The following is a 27,423-nucleotide window of genomic DNA, read 5'->3' as shown; positions in this document are numbered from 1 at the left end:
CCTTCGCTGTGTCACGTCGCGTCGTGGAGGGGGCGGAAGCGGCTGCCGGGTCGGACCGGAGCTGAGATAGAGCGAGCGCCCCCCTCCCCCCCGCCATGGAATACCTCATCGGCATCCAGGGCCATGACTACGTGCTCGTCGCCTCCGACACCGTGGCGGCCTCCAGCATCGTGCAGATGAAGCACGGTGAGAGCCGGGAGGGGGATGGGGACCTCCCCCCCTCCCTGCAGCCCTTCCTCTGGTACATGGGGACTTCCCCCCCCCCGTCCCTGCAGCCCCCCCCCCCCCCGTGAATGGGGATCCCTTCCTCCTTCCTTACTTTTAACTGCAGGGAAACTCTGGAGCGACTCCTGTGCTGCAGAGAGGTCGGGCAGCAGGCACATGACCCGGGGTTCACAGCCCTGTGGGTTCCCACTGCAAATCTCTGTCTCCTGGTTGCCCACCTACGAGCACTCTCCTTGCGTGGCCCCGTCGCAAGGATCTCGAGGCAACCATGGAGAACGCTGGCTTAGCGGCTCCCGTTGGGCCTTCCCCTCTAGCCCTACTGATGACAGAGACGTTGTGCGAGGGCATCCAAGCCCAGCCCCTGCTCAAAGCAACAGTGTTTCTGACTAAGGCATCCCAGCCCAGGGTCTCTCTCACCTGCGTTTAAAAGTTTCTGAGCACGGGGAATCCACAACTTCTTGAGGAAACCTGTTCCTGTGCCTGGCCTCACCTCCCTCGTGCTCAGAAACGTCCTCCTCATCTCCAGCCTAAACTTCCCCTGCTGCAGCTTGAGTCTTTTGCATCTCAACTTGTCACTTTTATAACCACAGAGAAAAGCCCATCTCCCATATTTTCTCTAATTATTACCCTTAAGATATTTGAAGACAGTTATCAAATTCCCTTTTGGGCTTCTCGTTCCCAGGCTAAACAACCCTAGTTCTTTCAGCCTTTCCTTTGTCTCCCAGGCCCCTGATCATTTTTGTGGCCCTGGATTCTTTCTAAACTGTCCATGTACTGCTTGAAGTTGGGGCCTGAAATGCTGTATGTTGCATTGGCTAAATGTAGGATCGGAGTCAGTTGGAGCAGGCCAGCAAGATAAGGAGCCAGGGATTATTTGACTAGACCAGCAGTAAGGACAGCACAGAACAGCACGCTCTGGACCTCTTTCTGGATGTTGTTCTGTTATAAGCACTGGATGACAGGGCAATGACTTCCAAAGAGCTCCTCCCACCCAATGAGAGACAGCGTCAGGGAGAACTTGAGGGATGTTAATTGAAACAAATGCATGCATGTCTTGGAGCTTTTGGTTGTTGGGAACCCAGTTCGCACCATCATTTCTTAGTTTCTTCAAGTAGAAAAAACAGCCGTAACTGCTCACCTGAAATACCGTAGTGAGAATAAAAAGCAGTTACTATGTATGTTCTTTAGCGTGAGAGTATGCAAGTTCAAAGTTGAAACGGTACTGGAGAGCTGTTTGCTGATGTACTATATTTATGTAATGCTTACCAGGTCTTTCACTGTAAAGTGTCGTTTTATTTAAATGAGGGGGAAAAACCCTTTTCCAACAGATTTACGCAAACCAGTATAACTTTTTGTTCAAAATGATACAGTGTGCTAAACCTTCTGGACAATAAAGATCATATAAATAAATGATGGCTAAGGTTTTAACTTTTTATTTGTGTTACTTTAATTAACCTACTTTTTATAGTTTTAACTAGTAGGCCTGGATTTGGAAACAAGAGCCTCATCTGGATACAGTACTGTCAGTCTGAATAATGGTTCAGGCGAACCCATGTTTTTTAGGTTCCCTGGTCTAGACTTTGAGTGGGGAAAGGGTTGATCTTTCATATACTTACAGACAGTCAGTTGAAGTGTTTACGGGGGCATAGTTCTTAGAACTAATATAGCTATGTCAAACGAATGCAGTCAACTAACTACGTAAACATATAATTCTTATTTCTCTTAAGAGCTGTACTTTAATTAGAGCAGTACTGTTAGCTCTAGGTGTTCTAAATATTATTTCAGACCCTTCAAAAATCATTTAAGCCTTTTCAAAAAGGTTTCTAATTTACATTTGGGTTTTTGAGCCTTTACAACTTACTCAGTTAACACTTCAAGCTCTTTTTCCCTTGCAACCCAGTCTACTAGGAACTTCCTTTTAAAAAGGGAATGGGGAGGAGGCTATGAACCTGCAATTTCATAAGCTTGGCAGCTGAGGCTTTAAGAAAAATAGCAAGCATGCACCAAATATTAGGAAATGTTTTGCAGAATTGCAGACTGGCAACACTGGCAGCTCCTTCTGAACATGTGTTGTGATAGCCTTTTTATAGGGAGTATACAGTATTGAGGGTTCGGTAATGTTTTCTTCAAATTGCAAGAAAATCAATCTGCACAACGGTTCCTAAATTCTCACGCAGGCAACTTTTAAAGTATTTAACAACTGCATAATACTCTCCAAATCCTATTAAAGGATTGCGATATTTCAGAAGCTTTCTAACATGTCTTCCAGGGGAGATTATGCAGCACTATATAGTAAATTGAAAGTGAAAGTGAGATTCAGATATGGAGATTTAGACTTGTGCTGCAGACCTAACCTGAAAATGGAGAAACTGTTTTCCCTAGGCATCAGAAGCTGCTTGAGTTTTTATTTATCTGTCTTATCTAGGTAAAGCAGAATGGTAGTCTGATAAGATTACAGTATTAGGGTAGTTAAAAATTGTGGGTTTTTTCTATAGTTTCGTAGTGGAATCTTTCCTTTTTTTCCCCCCTCAGAAAACAGTTTTTGAGTCTTGTTTTCAAAGGAGAGAGAAATTAAGCTTATTCTTTTAATGATTTTTGGCTTTTTAGCAGGCCTTTTTTTTGCAATCAATATCTAGCATTGTTTCTCTTACCAATATTTAGAGGTTTTTTTGTAACATTGGCTGCCTTTTTTTTAAACACTCTGATTTGTAATAAAGTCAAATATCTCTTTTCAGAAACAGCTGTTTGTTTAATACTGCACTTCTAAGGACTTGTTGCTTAGCAAATTCACCCAGACTTCTCCAAAGGCGTTCTGTGTTTACATAGAGCAAAACGTAGTAGTTTATTTGTCAGAATCCTGAAATATCCTATTTTTGGGGAAAGGAATAGAATGAGGGATTGTTAAATTTTAAATTCTGAATAATCTGTTCAGATGACTCTTTCCCCCCCCCCAATCTCTATGAAGTTTTTAACCATCATTGATGCCAGAGTAATATCTTACATTTCTGTCATATCTCTCAAGCACTTCACAAAGTTAGATTTTGATTCTTTGGCTGGATTCATTTACCTGATTTTGTGTGTTTGGCTCTATTGATTATCTGAGGACAACGCAGGTGCCTTGTCTGTCTACATGAGTCCAGTTGTAGATTTGGGATTTACTCTGGGTCACAAACTATGTAGGAGCACTATTAATCACTGAAATGCGCTCACTTCTGTGAAGCGTGATGGCTCTTAAGCAGCGCAGCAACACTATGCCACAGACTGGACTGGAAAGTTGAGAGGCTAACTATGGAATGTGTTCAGGGCACTTGGATTAGTATCCTGGTACGCAATTGAATGTTTGGAATCTCTTAACTTGTCACTTAAATTGTGAAACTACTCTGTTATCGGTGAAATAGTGTGCTCTTGCTGATGAGTGGTGTTTCTCCTATTCTTTTTTATTTTTACAGACCATGAGAAGATGTTTAAGATGAGTGAGAAGATCTTGCTCCTTTGTGTTGGGGAGGCTGGAGATACTGTCCAGTTTGCAGAGTACATTCAAAAAAATGTTCAGCTCTACAAAATGAGAAATGGTGAGTACAGAACCTAAACTTAAAATGGTTATTTCCCAGGAATATTTTAACATGTAATTAAAAAAAAAAAAAAATTGCAATTTTTTTTTAACAATACAAATGTGGGAAAATATTCTGGCAGGTTATTGAAGGCTCAGTACCTGGTACCAAGCATTTTAGACTACAATTTAACTACTTAGTCCGTTAAAAGCACCAAAATGCATTTCTTCATGTTACAATGGCCCCTGAACCTTTTTGTTAATTTTTGTGGTGTTATAATTGCATTCTTCTCTGAACTTTTCTTACAAGAGCTCTTGTTATTTGTTGAATGGAAATACTAGTTCAAACAGAAGAAACGAAGATGCATGTTCCAAAAGGGCAATAAAGACCAAAGCAAATAGAGCTAATGGTTTACTTGTTGAAACGAGACCTAAAATTAGAGTGTTTCAAAATATTCCATCACATTAACAATAGTAGGTAAGGTTTACAGTCAGCATTTATCTAAAATAGATATTACATTTCATGTGTGAAGTCTGTATAGTGTTTAGGTTTCATTAGTTCAGGTACATATGCTAATGAGGACATGGTAAGTAGGTAGGGGCATGAATGGTTGTCATTGAATACATCCATATGTATGTATTCGAAGAGATCCCCTACATAATACATGTGAATGGCTCAGTTCTTGTTTCAGTAACTTGTATGTCTTAAATCAATACCATATTTTGGTTCTCCTGTCAGCAGCATGCTCACGGTATAACTGCCCATCAAGTTGACAGGGTTTAGCTTGTACAAAGCAGGGAAAGTTGTTTTAAAAAAAAAAAAAAAAGGACTTGCAAGCTGGATTCCTAGTTTTCTATTCCTAGCTCTTATGTGGAGTGATTTTTTTTTTTTTTTTTTTTTTTTTTTACAGTTGTCATCTAACCTCTTTGTTTTGTATTACCATGGTGCTTAGATGGCCCAGAGATGCCACCATCCAAGGGGTTGTGTAAATACGAGCTAAAAGATGGTACATGCGTAAAGAAATTAGTCTAAGTGCAAGGCAAGACAACAGCTGGATGCAAACACATGGGAATGCAGAGAGATGGTATTGCTGAGGGAGATCAGTGATGGCGCCAAAAGGTTTTGTAGGTATCTTTGCAAGGAAGATATTTTAATTTTAAGGAGCCATTTGAAGGAGAACAGTTAAAATGGCATCACAAATGTTTATGGGGAACTTAACTTCTAAGTGTGACCTGACAACATGAGGAAGCATGCAAGTACAGGTTTTAAAATTTAAGGAGTAGACACTGGAAGGATGAAGGTGGGGATAGGTTATAATGGTCTTGAGAGTGGAGCAGAAACAAGTAACTTACACTTCATGAGACAGAGAAGATGAGGTCCATGGAATGACGTAGAGTGGTGACGTGGACAAAATGACAGGTGAAAAGAATGGTCTTTGCAGCATCTGAAAGGGAGAAGCAGCACTCCACTGAGAGGGACTATGCACTGATTGCAGAACATAAGATCACCTAATGAAATATATTATAGAATATTGGAAAATCTTCTCTCCTGTTTTTTACAAGCAGTGCCTATCTCACAGGATGGACTCAACTGCATAGTCTTGCTTCTGGTCATGATGCTAATATTCAGTTTGTGCCAGTCCAGAATGCTAAAGGATTAGTCTTAAGGTCTTTCAGCTGCTTGAATCTGTAGAGTGGTTGCAAAGATTTGAACTCAAGCAGTCTGCAGGTCACATGTATAGATATCATAGATTTCATAGACGTTAGGGGCTGGAAGGGACCTTGTGAGATCGAGTCCAGCCCCCCTGCTGTAGGCAGGAAGTCTGTAGGGATCAAATGATCCCAGCAAGATAAGCATTTCACTCGTCCTATGAATACCCCTCTTCTGTATACTCAATGTGCAGATGTTACTGAATTGTGACTGCGTGTCATGAGTGTTTTGTTGAGAGTTGCAGTGCTATTGGTTGTAGCCATCTTGTTCTAAGGACATAGGTGGACAGGATTCTTAGGGTAGATGTGGTATCTTTTATTAGACCAACTAAATAGTTGGAAAAAAGTTCTTTGCAAGCTTTCAGGCACAAACACCCTTTGTCAGTGACTGGGAGACTTATTCACTTATTATTTATAACTGAAGCAATAGTTCAAGAATCTTATGTAACTGCTTATTTAAAAAAAAAAAAATACCCAAGACTGCTAGAAGAAATTTTCTGCTTTAGGGCAGGTTAAAGGTTTTAATAACAAGCACACAGTATCATGTAATAACCTGCTCTGCTACTCGTAACGCAAAGCTTTTCAATTTTAAGTGTCTCAAGTTTATTTATGGAAACCGTTTGCCTTTGGCTCTTTCTTTCTCACATTGTTACAAGTGGTAAAAGTGTGTGTGTGTGTGTGTGTGTGTGTTTCCTCTAAACAAACTACAGTGGAATTGCAGGTCCAATTATTCATTTTTTTTAAAGAATGTTTGATACCATGTTCACTTCCAAATACTCCTCCAGTGATCATGTCAGTGAAGACAAGATCTTTCTTGTTTGCAGTCTTTGCTGTCAAGAAAGGTCTTTCTGTGGTAGAGTGAAGACATTTCCCTGTTCTAAATTCTGAATGACAAACATCTCTAATGTTCCTCTGTGACTTATTTAATGCCCACAGTGTTTTTGTATATTGCTTATATGAAAAAGCCAGAATCCGATTCATAATACTACTAATTTTTTGAGGTGCACCGTTGTGTTGGTCTATACTGTATTGGCACCAATAAAATGAAAATTGATATTATTGGTAATCAGCTTTATTTGGCTGATGTGGCCAATAAAGTCACTGATTAATGGTGCATGCATGTGTGCAGTCGCAGTATGCTCATGGCTAGCTTGGCAGCTTGGTGAGCAGTGTCCAACTGATAATTATGTTGTGGAGAAGGGGCATGGGGGGGAGCAGATCAAGGCCCCTGTGGTGAGGGAGAGAGTGGGGCTGGGGCTGCCGCTGCCCAGCAGGGGTGGGGCTGGGCAGAGGACGGAGCCATGAGCAGTTCGTTCGGTTGGTATGACTCTTGCTGCTGTGCACACCCCTGGTGGATGCATGGGGGCATGTGCCCTCCGCATCTATGCATGGGATGAAGGTGGGCTGCTTCTGTGGGCTGGGGGTGGTGCCAGGCTCTTCCCAGCGGTGAAGGGTTGGGCCAGGCTGTGCTCAGGACGGGCAGTGGCAGTTCTGGGAGGGGGGAGCTATGGGGTGGGCTACAGCTTCCCCTCCCAGCACTGCTGACCACCCTGAGGGCATCCTGGCCCTACCCCCTGCCCAGAAGAGCCTGGCGCTGCCTCTGGCCCTGGCCCCCAGCGGCAGCCTGCCCTCACCCTGCACACAGATCTGGGAACACATGCCCCCCATGTCTCCCCTGGGAGGGCACTCCCCCATGTCCCTGGAGGAGCTGCTTGTGGCTCCATCCTGTGCCCCACCCCAACACCTGCCCCAGCCCCACTCCTTACTCACCAGGGGGGGCCTCGATCTGTCCACACACTCCTTCCCTCCCCTGCCTCTTCCCCCTGCAACAGACTTACCAGCCAGATGCTGTTTTTCAAGCTGCCGGGTTGCATGTTGTTAATCGGATCAGCATCAGCTGATATGGCTCATTAATAATCAGCCATTGGTATTGGCCCAAAAAATCTTTATTGGTGCACTCCTACTTATTTTTTTGAGGCTTTGTATTTTGATGCCAGATTTAGGCATGAGTTGCATTTAATGCTGTTTTTACATAGGTTAGTATAAATATTTCCAATTTACTCCTGGAAGCTATAGACCTACTATGCCACATAAAAAGCTGTCAGAGCCAGAATGATAATTTAATTAAACTATATTGCCTTTCTGTATACTGTGAAGCAGTAGTGAAAGAAAAACTGTAAAACATAATGGTGTATCTGCACTTCAGTTGCTTGTTTGCCATTGACTTGCACAGTGGGGACCTGGTGCAAGACTAAGACTCCTTGGCACTCCAGTCACAAAACAGAAATATTTATGTATTATTAATCTTTTTGCACCAGGGTATGAATTATCACCTACTGCAGCAGCAAACTTTACACGCAGAAACCTGGCTGACTACCTCCGGAGTCGGGTAAGTAAGAACTGAGGTGTGTTACCAATGCCTGGAGTTACTAAGGCCTCTTTTAAAAAATGAATCGTATATTTGCCCTTTTTCCACCCCACCCTTATATATCCCCTCTTACTCCAGTGGCTTTTTTGGCATTTTTAAAAATTTTCCTCCCCTCCCTTCCCATCCTCCCAGGCTCTCAGTTTAAACATGTGCATACACGTGACTGAGTGCTCCAGGGCAGAAAACACAAAATAAAATAGCATGTGACTGGCAAACCTCATCTCAATTTTTCTGAAATAAGCAAACGATTTTGAGCATGGTTGGAGTTAGTGAAGCCACGTGTTCTGCACTGTGTATAGTACAGAGCTGGTACCACTGAGGGAAGGACCGGGGGGGGAACGAAAGGGATGGAGGAGGAGTTTCTTTTTTCTTGCACGTGTCAGTTATGCACTTCAGGCACCGAGACAGAACCTGGAATTACAAGACACAAAAGATCATTTTAGCAATGTCGTATTTAGCCTAACTTTTTTTTTCCCCCTTAATCCAATTTTTTTAAACACCTTATCTGAAAACATCCCCCAGAGTCTTAAACTTGTAGTTACTGTTCTTGTAAGATGCATGTGTTTACATCCTCCTTTGGGGTTTCAGTAGCTTAATACAGGTGACCCCTGCTTAACGCTGTTTTGCTTAGTGCTATTTCGCTATAACGCTCATTTTAAATCGATACCCAATTCCACTTAGCGCTCAGCAAGTTTTGTTATAGTGTTTGCGGTTGCCATCTTGGGTCATTAAAAACACTTGCAGTCGCCATCTTGGGCCATCAGAAACTTTTGGTTTCGCTTAACGCTGTTTTTTTCAGGACCCAATTAAGAGTGCTAAGCGGGGGTTGCCTATAATACTCTCTTTAATGCTATATTATGCACTAAACAACTTTAAAGTGATATGAATAAAGTATTACTTTAGTCCTGTTGTGCTTGTCTGTTTCTGCTAGTTCTGTTTTGATCTCTTTAACAAACTCTTATTGATGGAAGACTGCAGACCTTTGATGCCTCAAGATTTGTGCTTATATCATTTAAGTAATGGCTATTGCACCATTTCGGGTTGTTCTTGGCTTCAAGGCCAGAACATTGCACAGCTATGACATCTCTTGTAAAATGTTACACGTTAAAGAACTAGAACTATTAACTTTTAACAGGATTACTTGTATTCTAAATGGAACAAACAGTGAAAACTGTGCTATGGACTACTTTTGCAAGTGGGTGCCTTATAGTTCTACAGCTGTACAGTTCTGTTATCATTATGATATTGATTTTTATCTATTTTCCATTAGGAAATACTTGCATACAACACTGTACATACACATTACGGTACCTTTAAAAAACAAACAAACAACAAGTCGTAACTGTTGGTAACAAACAGTTGTGTAACAAGCTTCTCCTTTTAAGTTTTATTTCATACATGGGGCATGTCTGCTCTTGAACTTCATATAGTAAACTTGTAACTTAGACTTATTCCTCAAATTTCAGTTATTTAAACTGCTTTTCAACAGGGGTTTTCCAAGGAATTTGAACAACCAAGAGAGTATTGTAATGTCAAGGGTAGGATATGGACTTATGGCTTAAAATGCTTTATTATTGAAGAGCTAAAGACCCTATTTGGAGAAGTACCCTGATCTAATTGATTGCCTTGGGGAAAAGAAATGTGGTATAGGAGCTGGAACATGACAGCCTAATGTCTTGGGTAAGACCAAGTATCTCCCAATGACTCATTATGTCCTGCTGAAAGAGAACTTTCATTTACAAGTGGATGATATCTGATAAAGTGATCTGTTCTGTCTTTAACTATTATCCTCATCAGCAAAGTTTATTTTGTGAAAATATAAAGTATAGTTTATTTAAAAAGTACCTGTCACTTATCAGTAACAAATATAAATGCATCTTAAGATTCCAGCTCTGGGCCCAATAAACATTTTGTCATAAGTACCAGCAACAGCTAACTGAATTAAGCCCCTTTAAAATCGAGATAAGGCTGTCAGTTTTCATGCAAATGCACTGAATCCGTTTAATCTTCTCCCGAAATGATTTAATAGAGCAAAGCTGTTTGATGTACTTAGCAAAACAAGTCCCTTTTGTAAACAGCAACATGAAGCTTTCAGTAAATATCAAAACCAAGTTGAAGCTGTGTTTTTCAAGTTAGCAAACTGCAATTACCAATTTCCTCATGGTAATTTTTCAAAGCTTTGCTAATAAAGGATGTCTCATCAGTCATTTTACAGCTGCCTTGTTTGGCTACCCTGTGATGCCTTGCAGTTATAGTGGAGAATTCAAAACTCCTGGGTTCTATATTTGCTTCTGCTGCTAACTTGTTTCTGGCTTTGGACAGGTTAGCTTCTCTGTACCTCGGTTTACCACAGTTGTAAAACTGGTGTTTGTATGTAAGTAGATAATTCTTAACTACCAGCAGAGAGGAGTCTTCATTCATGGTTTGTAAAGAACTGTTAATGTTCTTTACTGGAAGCATAAATTGTTGCTTAAAAATGTGTTTAAGGAGCACTTCACTCTTCCCAGTGCTGTCTTTATAGAAGGGGAAAGCCAAGCAGTATTAATGGTGTGACTTATGTTAAACACATCTGTTAGCACTGGAAAGAAGGGAATGAAACTTGGTTAATTGCTGTTGGGATAAATGAAGGATTACTTGGGCTTGCGGTTAAAGTTTGCGTGCAGGGCTTGTACAAGGCTTCAGAGGGAGTTAAGCAGCACCCTTCTCCACCCACTTACTCCTGCTCTCCTTGCATCTCATGCTAAAAAAGTTACATAGCCACCTTTAGTGGCATGTCCACACTGTACAGTGCAGTGTACACATGCCATGAATGCCCTAATTGGGATCTGTACATACATGTGATAAAAATCAGTTCTTGCCCTGAAGATCCTGCAGTCTGGGAGAACAAGCCACAAAAAAAAGGATGGGGTTAAAGGATTATCCTTGTTGCACAGATGGAGACCTGAGGCTCTGCAAGCTTTTGAATTGCTTGAGTTCACCCAGCAAGCTGATAAACTACAAAGGTTCTCGCTCCTTGTCCCCTGTTCAGACCACCCATTATTCCACTGACTTAGGAGTTATACCTCTTGCAAATGAAATGGTCCAGTTGGTGCAAAGGTACAGTTCTGTAAGCAGTAACAATAGTACTTTTCTTTGGGTGCTCTCCTTTTGAAAGGGGAGTCTGTGTGCATGTGTGCCTGCATGCGACTATTCTCAGTCTCCCTGCCTGACACTAGAATCAGTGAGATGATTCCACCCCCCACCCCCATGTGCAAGCACAGCCTTGTCTGTCATTTGCCTGAGAGACTGATTACTTGTCTTGAGGTCACGTGCCCCTCCGAGCAGATGGCATAGGTGAGATTGACTTTGACTGTCCTGCCCACTTAAGCACAGCCAGCCATTTGTTACATATGATTAAAAATATCACTAACGAGGGTAATTTAACATGCTTTTTGGCAAACACAGTTAGCAGGATGTGACATGATGTGGCACTCTCGTCTTCCTCTATGTGCCATGTCCCTTGAGGCCTGATCCTCCCTGCGTCACCCCTCCTCCCTGTGCCCACGCTTGCCTTCCAGCTCACCTGCTCCAGATGGGCAGCACAGTGGGGAGGACACTGGCAAAGGCAGATGTGTTTATTTACCGGAGACAAAATGTTGTGCCGATGCAGATGGCAGTGCCCCCGAGCAAATGGTGCACTTTGACACTACTATCACACTACCAGGATCCCTGTGCTGTAGGAAGAACTCTTACCATCTTTTAAAATCTAGCTCTCTGTGCTTGTTTGAAAGTACAGCTCTTCCAACATGAAGCTGCATGCTGTGGCATCAGAACTTTCCTCCTTCATGCCATCACTTTTCAGATGTTTGTTTCTGTAGCTGTTGTAATATCTTTAGAATTGAGAAAAATACAGACTGTGGGTCTTCAGATATCTATTTTCCTCTTGTAGGAAGGTCTGAGTGTGTTCATTTAATGTTGCTATTTAGTCATCATAAACTTGCCTAAATAACCTGTGCTTTAACGCTGACCCCTTAAAGGGAGAAGACTAGGAGGGCAAGGTCAATTTACCTGCTGGTTTTAAAGATGTATGTTCATCTTGATGTGCATTCGGGGATATGTTGGCAGTTACCTGCAAGCTGAGTGGAACCTAGACCAGTGGCTGCTGGTGGATCTTGTAACACTTTACATGGACGGGATAACATAAAAGGGGGTTTAGGATCATTAATAATGGAATGTGTTAAGAGTTTGTCTTGGCCAAACCCAATCTATTTCTTCATTTGGAAAGTTGCTTCTGCCTGAATCTGAGTTATACATTGGGCTTTGCTCTATATTGATGCAAGTGGGTATTTTAAGCATGTGACTGTATGTGTAGATTGTTTGGACCCAACAGTGGAAACTCCATTACAAGACTAAAAAGTTGCAACTTTGGGGGGTGAGAGGCATGAAAATTATACATGCACATACATATACATACAAGACAGAGCTATTGGACTTTGATTTCTTTTCTTTTTTTGTTCTCCCTTACTTTTTAGAGTGGTGAGATGTTAGAAAACGTAGAACTTGTATTCTGGTGTAACCTTGCTGCAGTGTTAGAGAGCAGTGCATCCTGATCTCTGCCACTGCCTCCTTTACTTAGTCCTCCAAAAAGTCCTCTCCTACATCTAACTGCATGCTTCATGGAGGCTTTGGCCTGCTTGTTAGGAGGACCTTGGGTATAGCTCTCAATCGCCACTCTCCTGTTTTGGTAACATGGTGCGGTAAAATACTTTGAGTGGTGCTGGTTTTAAATTAACCAGATTTTTTTAAGCTTGCTATTTTACCCATCAGAGTGCTGATACAGTTATGAGTTTTTTCAGGTGTAAATCCCCTTCCCCTCTCTAGGGGATCGGATGTGAGAAGGTGTTTGTTTTCTCACTCAGACTATGTGTGTGCAATCCAGTTAGGTGCCTGCTGAGAGTAGAAATCCCTGTTTCTGTGTTAAATAGTCCCATTGGAGGCATGTATCAAAGCCCTTGGCTTTCTTAAAAGACCCCGTAGGTCTATTCCAGCCCTAATTTTTTTAATCCCAATTTATTATGGAATTTGACACTAACCACCCAACTGTATTAATTCAATAGTGGTAGCTCTGGAAACTGAGAGAGATAACTTCATGGATTAGCATGTCTACAGAATAAACACCATTTAGTTTAGCCACTGAGATCTGGTAATGGGAGTGGTTTTGTCCTAGTACCTGTAACTTGGCATCAGTGATTTAAATCCAGAATTCTTCTCAGTGCCACCTTTTCTTTGCAAATAGTTTATGATCATGCCCCATGCAAAAAGGGGCCTGGACCCCATCTACATGTAGACCCCATCTAGATGCTTCAGTTCAGCCATAGCAGCTTTCCTGGCTGGCCTGTATAACAAGGTATAAGCCTGAATGGGAAGAGTTGGCTGTGCAAAGGAGACCTTTGTTCATTACTGTGCACTAGCCTTTAAACAATTTTATTAATCTGGGTAACCTAAATTACTGTCTGAGCTTGAACATTTTGCCTGTGCATCCTTACAGATCAGCACCAAGAGTCGTGTTGTGGGGGTGAAGTTTTGCTCATGTTTATTGTAGTACTCAGCCCCTGTACTCAGGAACCTCAGAAAGGGGAATAAACATGATTCCTGTTGTACAGTGTAGGGGCAGAGAAGTGGACTTCGCTTTCCAAAGGCCGGAGAGGGTTGGAATGCAACACGGATGTCCAGTCTTCTCCTAACTGGTAGTTGGCACTCTATCGTAGATGCAGAAGTGGGTCCAAGATGCTGCAAAGGGAGGAGTCCTTCATCCCCCTCTTCCCAGTACTGGCATTTGGCTTTTTGGGTACCTTTTTGGTATGACCTGTTCACTGGAATTTGCAGATCGCTGAGCAGTATTAACTAATTCTTGGGCTTGTGCACTTGTGCTAATTGGGGGGGAGAGGGGCAAGTGTACTGCCTAGTTTGGTTCTGGTTCTGCTGCCTGGCCTCTCCCCACCTTTGTGCTGTTAGCCATACAAAGTATTAGAGACTGAAGTTATAGGAAAAGGTGTGTATATCCCACATAACTATCTTTCCCTTCTGCAGTTTTTTGTTTTTGGTGTTGCTGCTCCCCATGTTATGCCTAGTACAGAACAAGAGTCATGTCAGTGCACCGGGGCTGCACTATTGAAATTTCCCCAATTGAAAAGGATAATTTCCACTGTCTGTGAAGGGCTATACTGAAATGAAAGCCTTCAGGGTATTGCAGTGTTACAGCCCAACCTAGAATGAAGCTTGTTCTACATTATTAACCACCATCTGTGTCCCTCCCCACTTGAGCTGGTTTGAATTCACTTGTCTGTCTCGGATGATCCAGCCTTAATGTAAGGCTCTGCAATCATAGTTACTGGTATAGCTAATATTTTCTGGGTGCTTGGCATTTAATAGCTCACTACATTTACCTTTTACAGTGTGTCATTTTGTTTCGACATATGGAATCTACTCCACAGTACTAAACCCAGTCTTAATTTCCCTCCTCTCCCTGCTCCCCCCCTCCCCCCCTCCCAAAAAAAAAAAGGCATTCTCTTTTAATAAACACATGGTTGACATTTTGCCATTGGACAGTCAGTGATTTCATCAGTGGGCTTTCTTTGCTGGGTAGAAACAGCATTTTGGATTAGCAAGTGAAATTAACGGAGAAAACAAATACTGTGTTAACTAGCTGGTATAATAAGGCATCTGTGCCATGTTTAAGTCATTACATTTTGAAACCATTCTAATTACAATATGGTTGCAGCTTTAACAAAGCATGCAAACTTGGAGCTGCTTCCAGCGTATGAAATGGGTTGTAGCAACGAGGGCACGGCCTGCCTCTTAACCGTTGTATATCTACAAAGTGTTGGCTTAAGACTGAGATCTCCCTTTTCAACTCTTTGCCTGCTCTCTCTCTTCCCCACCACCCTCCTTCCCCCCCAGTAAATGTGTACTGGGGCCTTAAAAGTGTAGTTAGGAATTTAAGACTGGAAGAGACCTCCAGATGAGCAGCACAGTGGAGGACACTGGCAGAGGCACTGAGTCTGGGGCATTGCTTCTGCAGGAAGGTACGGCAGCTAATCTTTTTCTTTATCACACAGTATTTAGTTGGTTTTCCTGATTGTTCTAAGAATACATGTTTTGCTAGGGTTGCTTTTATATATATGTGGCCTTTGCTTTTGGGCAGATGAAAGAGTTTAAGTTGCATGAACTTTGTGAATAGGGTGCTATCTAGTTAAATAAGACAAAGGATCAGCAAAGATCACTTGCTATTACAAGAAGCTGAGAAAAGACTAAAGATTTTGGGGATAATTTGATAGGCCCATTTTAAGCCACCTTTTGCAAGTTTCTTGCACTGAGAAAATTAGTTGTGGTAGGCCTGCTGCTTTGATGGTATGGCATTTAAGGACTTTGTATGACTGTAGACAATAGTTACCCTTTACTTTTACAGGCAAGGTGTTCTGTGATGCACTCATTACTAGCATGTTCTTTGGAAACTCTTAGGTCTGAAGGAGATTCTCCCAAGCAGCTCGAAAATGAGCTACTTAGATTCATAGATTCATAGATGCTAGGGTCGGAAGGGACCTCAATAGATCATCGAGTCCGACCCCCTGCGTAGGCAGGAAAGAGTGCTGGGTCTAGATGACCCCAGCTAGATGCTCATCTAACCTCCTCTTGAAGACCCCCAGGGTAGGGGAGAGCACCACCTCCCTTGGGAGCCCATTCCAGACCTTGGCCACTTGAACTGTGAAGAAGTTCTTCCTAATGTCCAATCTAAATCTGCTCTCTGCTAGCTTGTGACCATTATTTCTTGTAACCCCTGGGGGCGCCTTGGTGAATAAAACCTCACCGATTCCCTTCTGTGCCCCTGTGATGAACTTATAGGCAGCCACAAGGTCGCCTCTCAACCTTCTCTTGCGGAGGCTGAAGAGGTCCAGGTGCCCCAGTCTCTTCTCATAGGGCTTGGCCTGCAAGCCCTTAACCATACGAGTGGCCCTTCTCTGGACCCTCTCCAGGTTATCCATATCCCTCTTGAGGTGCGGCGCCCAAAGTTGCACGCAGTACTTCAACTGCGGTCTGACCAGCACCCGATAGAGGGGAAGTATCACCTCTTTGGATCTGTTTGTCATGCATCTGCTGATGCACGATAAAGTGCCATTGGCTTTTCTGATGGCTTCGTCACACTGCCGGCTCATGTTCATCTTGGAGTCCACTAGGACTCCAAGATCCCTTTCTGCTTCCATTCTACCAAGCAGGTCATTCCCTAGGCAGTAGGTATGCTGGACATTTTTCCTCCCTAGGTGCAGCACTTTGCATTTCTCCTTGTTGAATTGCATTCTGTTGTTTTCTGCCCATATGTCCAACCTGTCCAGGTCTGCCTGCAGCTGTTCCCTGCCCTCTGGCGTGTCCACTTCTCCCCACAGTTTTATGTCATCCGCAAACTTGGACAGAGTACACTTCACTCCCTCGTCCAAGTCGCTGATGAAGATATTGAAGAGTATCAGTCCAAGGATTAGAGGAAAGAATTTCTTAGGAAGATATCTTTTATTGGACCAGATTGTAGATGGATCAGATTATCCATTCTGTCTATTGCATGCGACTCCCTATTGATAACATTACTTTGTCCCTATGCTGATCACCAAGCCTGTGTAAGATTACAGTACAACATAAGGTAACTATAGTTGTATTCTTCCAAACCCAAGAACTCTCTACCCTCACTTGACTAGTTAACTGGGTTTAGGATTGGTCTGAATTTGTTCTAGTTTAACTTCAGATGTCATTAAAACCTGTTTAAGGCCTTGCTGTCAGTGTTCTTATTTTGATTTGCTTGTTTCATTTAAAAATAAACTGAATTCAGCTACTTCAAAACCAAATTAAAGCTGCAACATGGGTGTTTGCACCAGTTCAATTAAATGGTGCAAAGTTTTGGGTAGAAAAGGCTATTAATTTTGTGTGGCAGTGAGGTGGCAAAACATGACAGTGAAGACCCTTGGCTTACTGGAAGGACACTGGTTTATAACTGTGGAGGTCTGGCCAAATACAGAATAGAAGTCACACTTTTTCCATTAAGATGAAACCTCAGGCTTTGATTGCCATTTACGTAGAAGGCCCTTTAAGCACTATGATCATACTCAACATTTTATATGACCAGGCAGGTGGAAAGGGGCCTTCATGTGAATGAAGTGGGTGCTATACCCTGCATATTCGGACATGATTGGACTGACATAGTGAGCAAGTCTTTGCCTTTTGAATGTTGCCTTCTGACAGGCAGCCCTTGTCACACTAGGCCTGGGACTTCTCTGATGGGGAGTAGCTTGGTTGAGTGCATACTTGACTTATTTTTCTAAATAAATAGAGGCTCCTAAGGCTTCAGGTATTTCTTTGCCACAAACGTTAGATTCTCTTCTCTCCTTTTCCTTTCTCTCTGTCCTCCTTCTGTACACTGTAAATCTAATACTATGTTCAGAAGCTTTTCCAGATTGTACCACTGGAAACCCTCTGCTCCTCCATTGCCCATCAGTCCGTGGCTGTTGAAATACTCCCTCTTTTTTAGAGCATGAGCCTTATGTTTCTGATGATTTTCTGAAGGGATCCTTTGTCAACTTCTGTTTTTCTGCCACAGCCCGAATTTATAACACTAGCTTCTTTAGTTCCCATTTTAAATGGTGGTGTTGTGTAGTGGCTTGAGAGAAGAACTACCTTCCTTAACTTTCCAGATGACTTGCCTGCTGGGAATGCAGGTGGAAAGATTTGGTACATTTAACTTTATTATTATTTTTTTTAAAGAGAAAACCTAAAGTGCAGCTTTTGCATTGTGTTGTTACATTTAATTATAGGTGGCAGGGTCTGGCCACAGTCCAAAGGAAGGCTGTCAGTTCCTCTCTTGCTGTCCACGCTTGGCAGGATGCTTCCTCACGCCCACCTCTCTCCCCCTTGCTGTGACTTTGGCTTCCGCCAGATGTCACACCGCTGCTTGTCACCGCCCAGCCTCCCGCCGCTGAGCTTGTTGTTTCGGTGTATTTATCACAACTGTTCTCTTCAGCTGTAAGTTCTGAAGAATTTCACGCTCTTAATCACTGCAGTTATTTTAAATCAAACAGCATAAAGTGCAAAGCTAGTTGGGGTTGGAGAATATTTCCTGTAACTTCTCCCCCTCCCCCCAAGTTTGTATTTCTTGAGACCAAAAAAAAACCACACACCCCCTCCCCCCAGTATTTTGAGTTTTCTGTTAGCTGCCACTCCAAAAACCTAAAGTCATGAGAACATACTTAAAAAGTTTGGAGACTGAGCACATTAAAACACAGGGCTGTATTTGAAATGCTTAGTAGCAGGATGTCTCTTAAAGTTGGGTATAGTTTAGTACTGGGCAAATGCCTGGCTTGATTCTTTTGTGTTTGGCAGCTAAGGCATGAATCACGGGGTGCCACAGGTCAAGATTGGAGAGTTTTGTTAGAGCCCCTTTAGAAAGGCTAGATTAGAAAAGGTGAGTGAGTGAAAGGACCACTACTAGAATGCTGCTGCCCCATGTTGAGCTGGAAGGGAAATATTCCTTAACACCACTTTGCCACCATGTCCATCCATTCTGCGAAAACTAGAAAAGCAGAGAAATGTATGCAGACAAGGTTCCTTGGGTGAATTTGATATCTTTTATTAGACCAACCCAGATAGTTGGAGAAAAGTTATTAAGCAAGCTTTTGGGTTCAAAAGCCCTTTGTCAGGCTAAGGAAGTTTCAGCAGTTGGCGTGTGCTCTTCCTGGATGGAAGTATGTATGCACACTTGACATTTCTACTGTAGTGTTTTATAATGCTATTCATCTCTCTACTATCTGTGCTATTGACCTTCTGCTCAAAGTGCAAAAGGCCAGAATTTTAAAGCTAGATAAGTGCCTAATTACCTAACATCTGACCTAAGGGCCCTAAGGGTAACATTTGCCTGAGGTGGCTAATTTGCAGGATTTTATTTATTCGGCAGGGTGTTCAGGTGCATGGAAGTGTCAAGAAGTTGCATGAGCTAAGACTCGCACTTTGTATGGTGTATGCTATGTAACTGAAAATTGTAGAGTGGGTTAAACTTCTTTTGAATATAAAGGAGTCTATAGGTTGAGGACACACAACTTTAATGGGTATGGTGTTTGGTATCTTCTTGTAGTCCATACTTTCAGATACTGATTCCTTCAGCCTTGGGAGCTGGAAGAACTGTAACACCAGGCATTAATGGAATGAGAAAGTGGAGCATTTGTCTCAAAATCATCGTGCTACCTTGCTACCTTTTGCTCTAAAAATCATGGTATTTTAAATGACTTTTTAAAAGATGAAACATTGATTTTCACATACAAAAATATAAAGTTTTGAAAATATGAAGTTATAGCAAAACTCCCAAATTATTATTTGACCATTGCTTTGAAGTGTTACAAAAGATGTCTGCTTGTAACTGGAGTGGATTGTGTACAGGCTCTGATCTTGCTACATTGGAAGAAATCTTGGCAAATTAAATTCCAGTGGTGTGTGCACGTTCTGGGCAGGTCGCATGCATATTAAGGTATTGAGAAGGGATGTTACTTAAGAGATCTTCCACTGAAGATGAATGTATTACTCTCCAAAATTGATGCACGAAAACATTCTTTTAATATTTGGTTTCTTCCTTGGAACCCTAAACTCTTAACAGGTCACAAGTTGCCTGCATCTTCTGGGTGGGCTATTCTTCAGTTAGAAGCCTGAGGGGAGGAAATACCAAATAAAAATGTAAATACAAATTCTCCGGTGATTAAGTCCCACTTTTTTGTGTAGCAAGGTGTCCCAAAATAAAATAAACATTATTTACATCCAGAATTAAACAAAGTGAGCAAAAGATGTTTCATAAAGCATCATCCAAAGAATTTCAGAAGCTGCACGTTGTTACCCAGCTGTATTGGTTTAATTAGTCTGTGTAACACCATTTATTTATGCTTAAGCATCTCGCACATGCCGAAGTTGGCAATTTGAAGTCACAGAATAATTTGTGAGTTATCTTCTGTGCCACGTGTCGTGGCTTTTAAATACTAACTTTTGTGTGTGTGAGAGATGTTTAAGCATAAATAAATGATGATATACAGGCTAATTAAACCAATACAGCTGGATAACAACTTGATCTTGACATATTTTGAAATATCTTTTCGTGGAAGACTGTCAACTTATAAGAAGGTTACATTTCAGGTGTAAATCAGCCTGTCCTTTCTTCTAACCTAATGAAAGTTTACATAAAAAAACACTTTTAGAGAGAAGTGCTCAAGTGTCTGGCTACAAGGAGTTTGAATCTTTCAGCTCGATCAACCCTTCAAATGATGTATAAATTGAAGCAACTTGGTGAAATAGAATGGCCAAAACGTTGAGTCATTTGGTTGTCAAGACTGTTTGGTTTTTTTTTAATTTAATTTAATTTATTTTTTATGTGCATAAACTAAGGATATGTTTGTTTGTCAGGTTGTATCACTTCCCAAACTGTTCAGTTGTTCCTTTGTGACGGGGGGGGTGTGCAACTCTAATGCTGCTGTAATTTGAAAACCAGCATGAAATATTTCAACTCTTATTTCTATATAGTACCTCATTTGAACTATCCTTTCTTGTCATGTTAGTGCAGTTTCACCTTATAAATATTTTATCCAGCTATTTCATACTAATCCTTTTATTTTGTTAAAAGCTTTTTAATAGCATTTTACAGGGGGATGGATGTGACAGAATAACTACAGGTGTCCATAGGCAGGACAATATTGGAATATCAGGGTTCTTTGCTCCAAAGAATTAAATTGCGTGCAAGCTTGTATTAGGTAAAGACTGGGCTTCAATAACTGCATGTAAAGGACTTTTAGAAAGCTTTTACTTATTCTCTTTTCTCATTAATGGTAATGCACCATTAATTCTTTCCTACTTGGGATGGTTGGCTTGCTGATCTAGACTTTTCAGAATATTAATACTATGCTATTTTTGCTTAATGACAGATATTATTTAATTCCAGGTATTGAGCTCAGTGTTTTATACTTCAGTTAGTTCTGTACTATCTTGAAAACAGGCATATGATGATTCTACATATTCTTTGTATGATCCTGTGCCTCAGAATGAGTTTTTGTATGCTCAAATGAATGTCACATGTTTTGGAATAATGTATAATACAAGATCACTCTCCCCGTTGTGGAAAATGCATTAATAAGCGCACAAGTGTTTTAGAAAAAGGAGAAACCATGTTAAAGACAAAACAAACTGCTGAGGAATTGCTGGATCTCTGGGTAGAACACAGTAAAAAGTCTGTCTTAGTAGAAATGGGTGGTCTGTCTTGGCTAAAGAATAAGGTATTTCCATGTTTTCTTTCTTGTTGTAAGACTTTGCAAGCAATCCATTAATGAAGAAAGGTATAATTTAAAGCAGATTGACTTTTACTTCTCTTCCTCTGTCAAGCTATTTCTGGAAGATAAAAGACAAAAAATTATGATCTTAAATGTCTGTAGAAAGCAAAGCCTTTATGGTTTTTTTGGTATGGTCTTGATCTTCTGATTTTAGAAATGTGCCAGATTCTGAATGAAAGCCACTCTATAGATTACCTCACTAGTCCTGATTATCCAGGTTAGTGTAATGACTTATAGATTAAGTATGGTTACACGCAATAAAATTTATAATTAGCAGTTAATATTACAGAATAACATTGTATGAACATGTTCACACTGTTCTAAAGCCATATATATGGTTTCATACTCACTAAAATGCTTTATGGCTAACTACAGTGCAACTGAGAAAACATCACATTAAATTAACAAAGACGTTTTTGTACAGTACAGAGAAGTCCATGTTGTGTTTACATGCTGACAGCAAAAAAACATAGACTCTATACTGAGATGAAGGAACTTGATGTGAAAGTGTTTTAAGTACAAGTTGTCCTCCTTTTAGAATTGAAGAGCTTGCTGTTAACGTGTCCCAAGTGTAGATTTAAGGAAAGGGCCTGTATTGCTTAAAGGAATGCAGGGGGATAAAGAATTCTGCTTCCTACTAAGAAAACTTGAGCCATTCTCAGGGTTTGAGACCCAGTGCTTTTTTAGGCAAAGGAGCATTTTTGGAAGTGGACAGTTTTTTGCAGGTCTGTGCCTGGCATGGGAAGCATTAGAGGGGAGATGAATCTGTGTTGCAGCATTAAGCGGAACTGTTGTATTTTTATTTTTTTTCTTGCAGACTCCTTACCATGTCAACCTCCTCTTGGCTGGCTATGATGACCATGAAGGTCCTGCCCTTTATTATATGGATTATCTTGCAGCCCTGGCTAAAGCTCCTTTTGCAGCACATGGATATGGTGCATTCCTAACCCTCAGCATTCTTGACCGCTATTACAAGCCAAGTAAGTGAAGAGTGTGGAGAAGAGAGAATTCTTCTGCCGACTTGTAAATACATCTCAACATGGTATCTTTTCCTTGTGAATTAAGTTATCACTCTGTCCACTACTGCTGTTATGAGTTTCAAATCTCTGTGGTGACTACTTAACACTGAAATACAAATCTAACTTTTTCACCAGAAATGGAGGCCGCCGTTAAACTGTACCACATTTTGAAGTGTATGCAGTTCCTGCTTGAAATCATCATAAAGGAAAGGGGGTTAATCTTTATCTAGAGCATGAACAGATTTTTATTCTAAATTGCTGACCTGTTAGCTACTGGCAGCCCTTATCTATTAAATAGTGTTTTGATGGCTTTCCTGCAGTGTTTTGGTACTGGTGGCTATTTGCCCCAGGCATTCACTGTTAATATATTTTGTATTTTTTATCTTCAGAAGCCAAAGAAATTTAAGAAAAGTGGTTAAATCATGGTGTTCAAAACAAAGCAGTGGTGTAAGGAAATATGCTTAGGTAACACCTGCTTTACAGACACGATTTCAGATGTCTCTCCACTGCTAGTTTAGTGGCTACGAAGCATGCATACTGGTATAACTCCTCCCAAAATGCCCATCTTTAGAGTGCAGTCAGTCTCAATTCTTATTTGTCTGTATCTTGTATGAGCCCAAAGATCTGTTAGAGACCGGAGAATGAATGGCACTCCTACCCAGCCTGTTTCTTCTATCCCTTAGCTGACCTGAGGGTAGATGGCTTGTTCTTACTGCTTTTATAATCTTAGTTTTATGCAGATAATGAACATAATTACATCTGCATGGTTAAAACCCTTCCTTCCTTCCCTCCCTCCCTCCCCAGCATTAGTCCCATTTTATAGATCAGGAAAATGAAGCACTGTCTATGTCCCCTCAAGAAATCTGCAAATATAAGAGCAAGGTCGAGCTCTGATTCTTTTAATTGCAAAAATCCCTTGAATGTTGGCAGGAATATTTTGTGCACAAAGTTTAATTTGCTGACTCTTTACAGACCCCTTTCCTTAGCTGTATCTTTTAATCTGCTCCTTGCAACCAATGCAGCAGGAATCTGGCGGTTTCCTTCTGAATGGAGTCATTGCACCTGACTAGCGGATGCAGGACAGAAACAAAAACCTTTGAAACCAGTAGGCTGTCCCTTAACCACAAATCTAGCTTTTTCATTATTTGTCTCCTGCAAATGACACGGCCTTTCTTCTCCTTCCTGACTCCCTGCGACAGGCAAAAAAACAAACTGCGATAAATTGTCATCGCTTGCCATCCCCATTGAGTTCTGGTTTTTATCCTAATGTGTGAGAACAGCAGGGGCATCGCACACGTGCCTTTCCCATTATTAAAACTAATACCCAGCAGGGAATGTAGCACTAACACTGGTCTCCGCCCACTTTCACTGACTTGCAGCCGGCTGTGGACAGATGGAGCTGATTTAGGACTGTAATAAACTCGAGGAGAGAGAGAGACGGCTGGACCTCTCCGAAGCCCAGTCTCTGGCCATGGGAGGCGAAATTCCGTCATGCTTCCCATTCAGTGTAACAAATCGATTCTCAATGGCTTGTTGCAACGTGAGCGCTTCAGTGCAGGGCATCCTCAGTACATATGGAACGTGTTTTCTGAGAGCTGGGAAGGGGAGCTTTGCAGTGCTCAGCTGAAAAGTTGTTTAAATTTAATAAAGTTTTAAGTCGAGAGAGATGGCCTCTAATTAAAGCAATCTGTGGGTGTTTTCTCCTTCAGGTATCTCACGTGAGGAGGCGGTGGAACTCTTAAAGAAATGTCTAGAGGAGGTGAGTCACTAAAGACTCAGGTCCATGTGCGCTTAAGAAAGAGATGTTTGTTTGTCTTCGTTTGCTGATATTCTTCCTGTTCCTCTGTCGCACTTTTTTCCCCGTCTTCGCCAGAAGGGGTAATAAATGCATGCTGGCCAGATGTGGAGCGGCTACTGAGGAAAAGGATTTGTGGGTACTTGTATTGTCTTAGCATGGTTCATGTCCTCCAGAATGTAAACTTCAGGCTTAATTGCTGTTCCTTACTTCTGGTCCTTCCATCTCTAACATAATATTGATGCAGACAGCCTTTAACTCTGCCTTTTATGTTGTTTTGCCTAAAATATTTGTATTGTCGGGGTATTTGTCCTGTGCTCCTGGTAAGCTTATTTTTCTGTTACACTTTTTTTTTTTTTAAGCCAAGCCACCCTCCCCACCCCCAGTTCATATATGGATAGCCAAGTCTAACTTGGATAAACATTTGACCTTAGGCATTAGGGATTTGATCAGCAGCTTCAGCATCAAGTATCTTTTCACACCGTATCTCACTCTAGAGCAGGACTCTTATAATTTGTCTGGAGACCTGGGTGGTGCTGTGGGGCAGGGGAGAATCTGCTGCAAACAAAAACTTACTTTGGAGGTTGACATCTTGATTAATTGTAGTCAGCGATGGCAATCATTCATCTCAAAGGAGATCTGATAAATTTAGGATTGGGTAGTACCTGAAAGAGGAAGTGTTGTATAGTTTCCTCGCATGTGCCATGTCCATTATACCTCAGTTGATGCTCCTTCCAACTTTTTTTCAGACTTCTGACAAACACAGTATCTGGCTTAACTCCTTGCATCTCTTGTACCTAGTCAATTGAAAACTTGGTCTGACATGATAGCTAAGTGGCCAAATATATACACCGTGATCTTGTCATTTACTGTTAAGTCAACTTCTGTTGTGTTCCAGAAACTGTTACCCAGATAAATTAATTGGCTTAGCCTGAGACACCATTCTAACTATGCTTTGGAAATATCCATAAATCTGGGAATCTTGCCTTAAATGTATTTCAAGACCTGCAAAATAATCTCTTATACAAGTTGACTTGCTTTTTTGTTGCACATAAACTAAAATGACCATGAGTATCATTGAAAGAAACATGGTTGCATTACCATACAGGCCTGCCTGCTGATACTTTTTATCTTGTCTGAGTGATTGATCTCTGGCTTCTAGATAATATATACTTGCCAGAGTACCTCCAAAATACTAAAGAATTAAATCCATGGTGCAAATGCTTGCAATTCTAATGCAGTCCCAGCAAATTGCCTACAAAACAAAGAAACAATTTTTATAAAAATGAAAATACAGTATTCAGTCCAGTTTTGTTTTAATAATAGGATGCATGATACTACATTGAATTAAAGACATTCTACTATCAAGCTAGGCAGGAAGAGTAAATATTCTTTGTACAGTTTGCCGACCATCTAATATGAGCTCATCAGCGCACAGAGCAATCATCTTACCCTAAAAGGGGTGTCTGTATTTGCATAAAAAGTCTGGATTTCCCTAATGTTAGTTCTGAGGGTTGGGAAGAATTGTATACTTAAACACGGCACAAATGGAGGAGGTTGGACCTCCCCAAGACATTTGTCTACAGTATCTTAATTCAGTGAACGAAACAATTCTAATAAATTCTGACTAAGGTTCTCCATTTGAACCAAAAATCTTGTTAGAGATAATTAATGCTGAAATAAGAGGCACTGCAGGAGAGGGAGCCTGCACTGCCATCATATCATGCACGAATGACTAAAGTTTATATCCCAAGCAGCGTGTACAGTGGGGACCTGTTAAATAGCCCTGGCGCACAGTCAAGCTAATTTATCTGAGTTGTTCTCTTATTAGGTACTATTTCAAGACAAATTCTTTAAGCTGTATAGCCAGATAAATTTGAGCATGACAGAGTTTTATGTTCTTAACGAGCCTAATATATTGCATCACTGGATGCAGGAGCAGTTTATGCAGCTCTTCCATCCTATTGCAGATTTCTTTTTAAAAGGCATTTTAGGGGAGCCCTGTGCTCCATAAAAAAAAAACAAACAAGAGCTGAAAAGAAATGGTTTGCTTATACAAGTCAAAAATCCTAAAATGCTGCTCCTTGTGATTCCTTTCCCTCCCTCTTCCTCCCCCACCCACTCCCTTCAAAGTCCACGTGATTCTTTAAGATGACTACTCAAACAGTGCAGTTTCTATTTTGTTTCTTAAGGATCTTTCACAGATTGGTAGATTTGTAGCTCTCAAGTATTCCTGAACATGGAAAGACATTTTAGTTTTGCAGTTTGGAACTATCAGAGAAACCAAGCCAAGACACCGACTTGGACAAAATAAATAAAATAAATGCTGTTGAGAGATGCATCAGTCTTGCTCGCTTTTGATAAACAAGCTATATTCATTTAAGTCTTGAACAAATCTCCTCCCTTGTTTCTCTGTTAAACAGCTCCAGAAACGCTTTATCCTGAACCTGCCTTCTTTCAGCGTTCGTTTAATTGACAAAGATGGCATCCACGAAATGGATAACATATCCCTTCCAAAAGTGACATCCTAACCCCGGGATCGTTCTTCAGCAGTCTTTCAGTTTCCTTCAGGTCTTTTGTTTTTCTACTCATTTGAAGTGCACAATTCATGTATTGCACTGGGATAATTCAAATAAAGATTGACATTTATATAGCCAGTCTTATCTTTTTATTCTGTTAGTTCTTGTTTCTTAAAATACTTAAGTCCTCATACTGCAGCCGGAGATTTTGGAATCATTATTGTGTACCATGCGCTTTGCAGATTCCTTCCTTGTGTTTGGGTCTCTTCCTGTTTTCTTAGCTCCTTCTGATTCTTATGACCCAGATTTCTTCCCCAAGTTCTTCTAATACAAGTGTTCCCATGCATATGTTCCAGCAGGTGAGTAGCTCTCGTCTATCATTTGCAGTCCTGACAGCCAATGAGCATGTGCTGAAATGATATGTTTGTATTAAACTCTTTTTCTGCACCTTTAGAACATCTCCAAATACTTTTCTTATTTTCTTATTTTTATTTGGTAATGAAGGGGTCACCTATCAAAAGGTCTTACTTAATATACTTTGTCATTGTTTCAGCCACATTGATGATGAAAGAGGTTTTCAGAAAATGTACACAGGGGTGGGGGGGGTGGAGTTTAGGCAATAAGTGTTTGTTAGAACTACTGCATTCATGCTCAGCAAAGAAGTCCCATTTCTGGAAAATAATATTTGGCTTCTGTATGCGTTCTGCTTGCAAAATTGGCTCTTAGCCACCCTGAATATAAATGTAGAATTATTTTGGTATGAATCATGTGGTGCTTTCTTAATTCACAAGTGAGTATGCCCAG

At 41.2% G+C, this 27,423-nt stretch overlaps 1 protein-coding gene across 1 annotated transcript; it reads left to right on the top strand.

Moving 5' to 3' along the window:
• On the top strand, window positions 1–26,753 carry PSMB2 (proteasome 20S subunit beta 2). Its single transcript, XM_014605049.3, has 6 exons — window positions 1–186; window positions 3,675–3,797; window positions 7,804–7,874; window positions 22,104–22,266; window positions 24,015–24,064; window positions 26,524–26,753. The coding sequence occupies exons 1-6, from the start codon at window positions 96–98 to the stop codon at window positions 26,629–26,631; spliced, it is 606 nt and encodes a 201-aa protein (XP_014460535.1). The 5' UTR covers window positions 1–95; the 3' UTR covers window positions 26,632–26,753.
• Window positions 26,754–27,423: the final 670 nt, after the last annotated feature.

This window comes from Alligator mississippiensis, chromosome 6 (assembly GCF_030867095.1).
Source record: "Alligator mississippiensis isolate rAllMis1 chromosome 6, rAllMis1, whole genome shotgun sequence".
In the NCBI taxonomy this organism is placed as follows: domain Eukaryota; kingdom Metazoa; phylum Chordata; order Crocodylia; family Alligatoridae; genus Alligator; species Alligator mississippiensis.
The sequence above is the reverse complement of the archived record's forward strand: the minus strand, read 5'-3'. Positions and strand labels throughout refer to the sequence as shown.

What these genes read in the sequence shown, in the direction of transcription:
- PSMB2 (XM_014605049.3), top strand. Translation starts at nt 96, where the DNA reads ATGGAATACCTCATCGGCATCCAGGGCCATGACTACGTGCTCGTCGCC. An exon ending in TGACCGCTATTACAAGCCAA is followed by an intron (nt 22,267 to 24,014) that starts GTAAGTGAAGAG and finishes TTTCTCCTTCAG; the next exon opens with GTATCTCACGTGAGGAGGCG. An exon ending in TAAAGAAATGTCTAGAGGAG is followed by an intron (nt 24,065 to 26,523) that starts GTGAGTCACTAA and finishes TCTGTTAAACAG; the next exon opens with CTCCAGAAACGCTTTATCCT.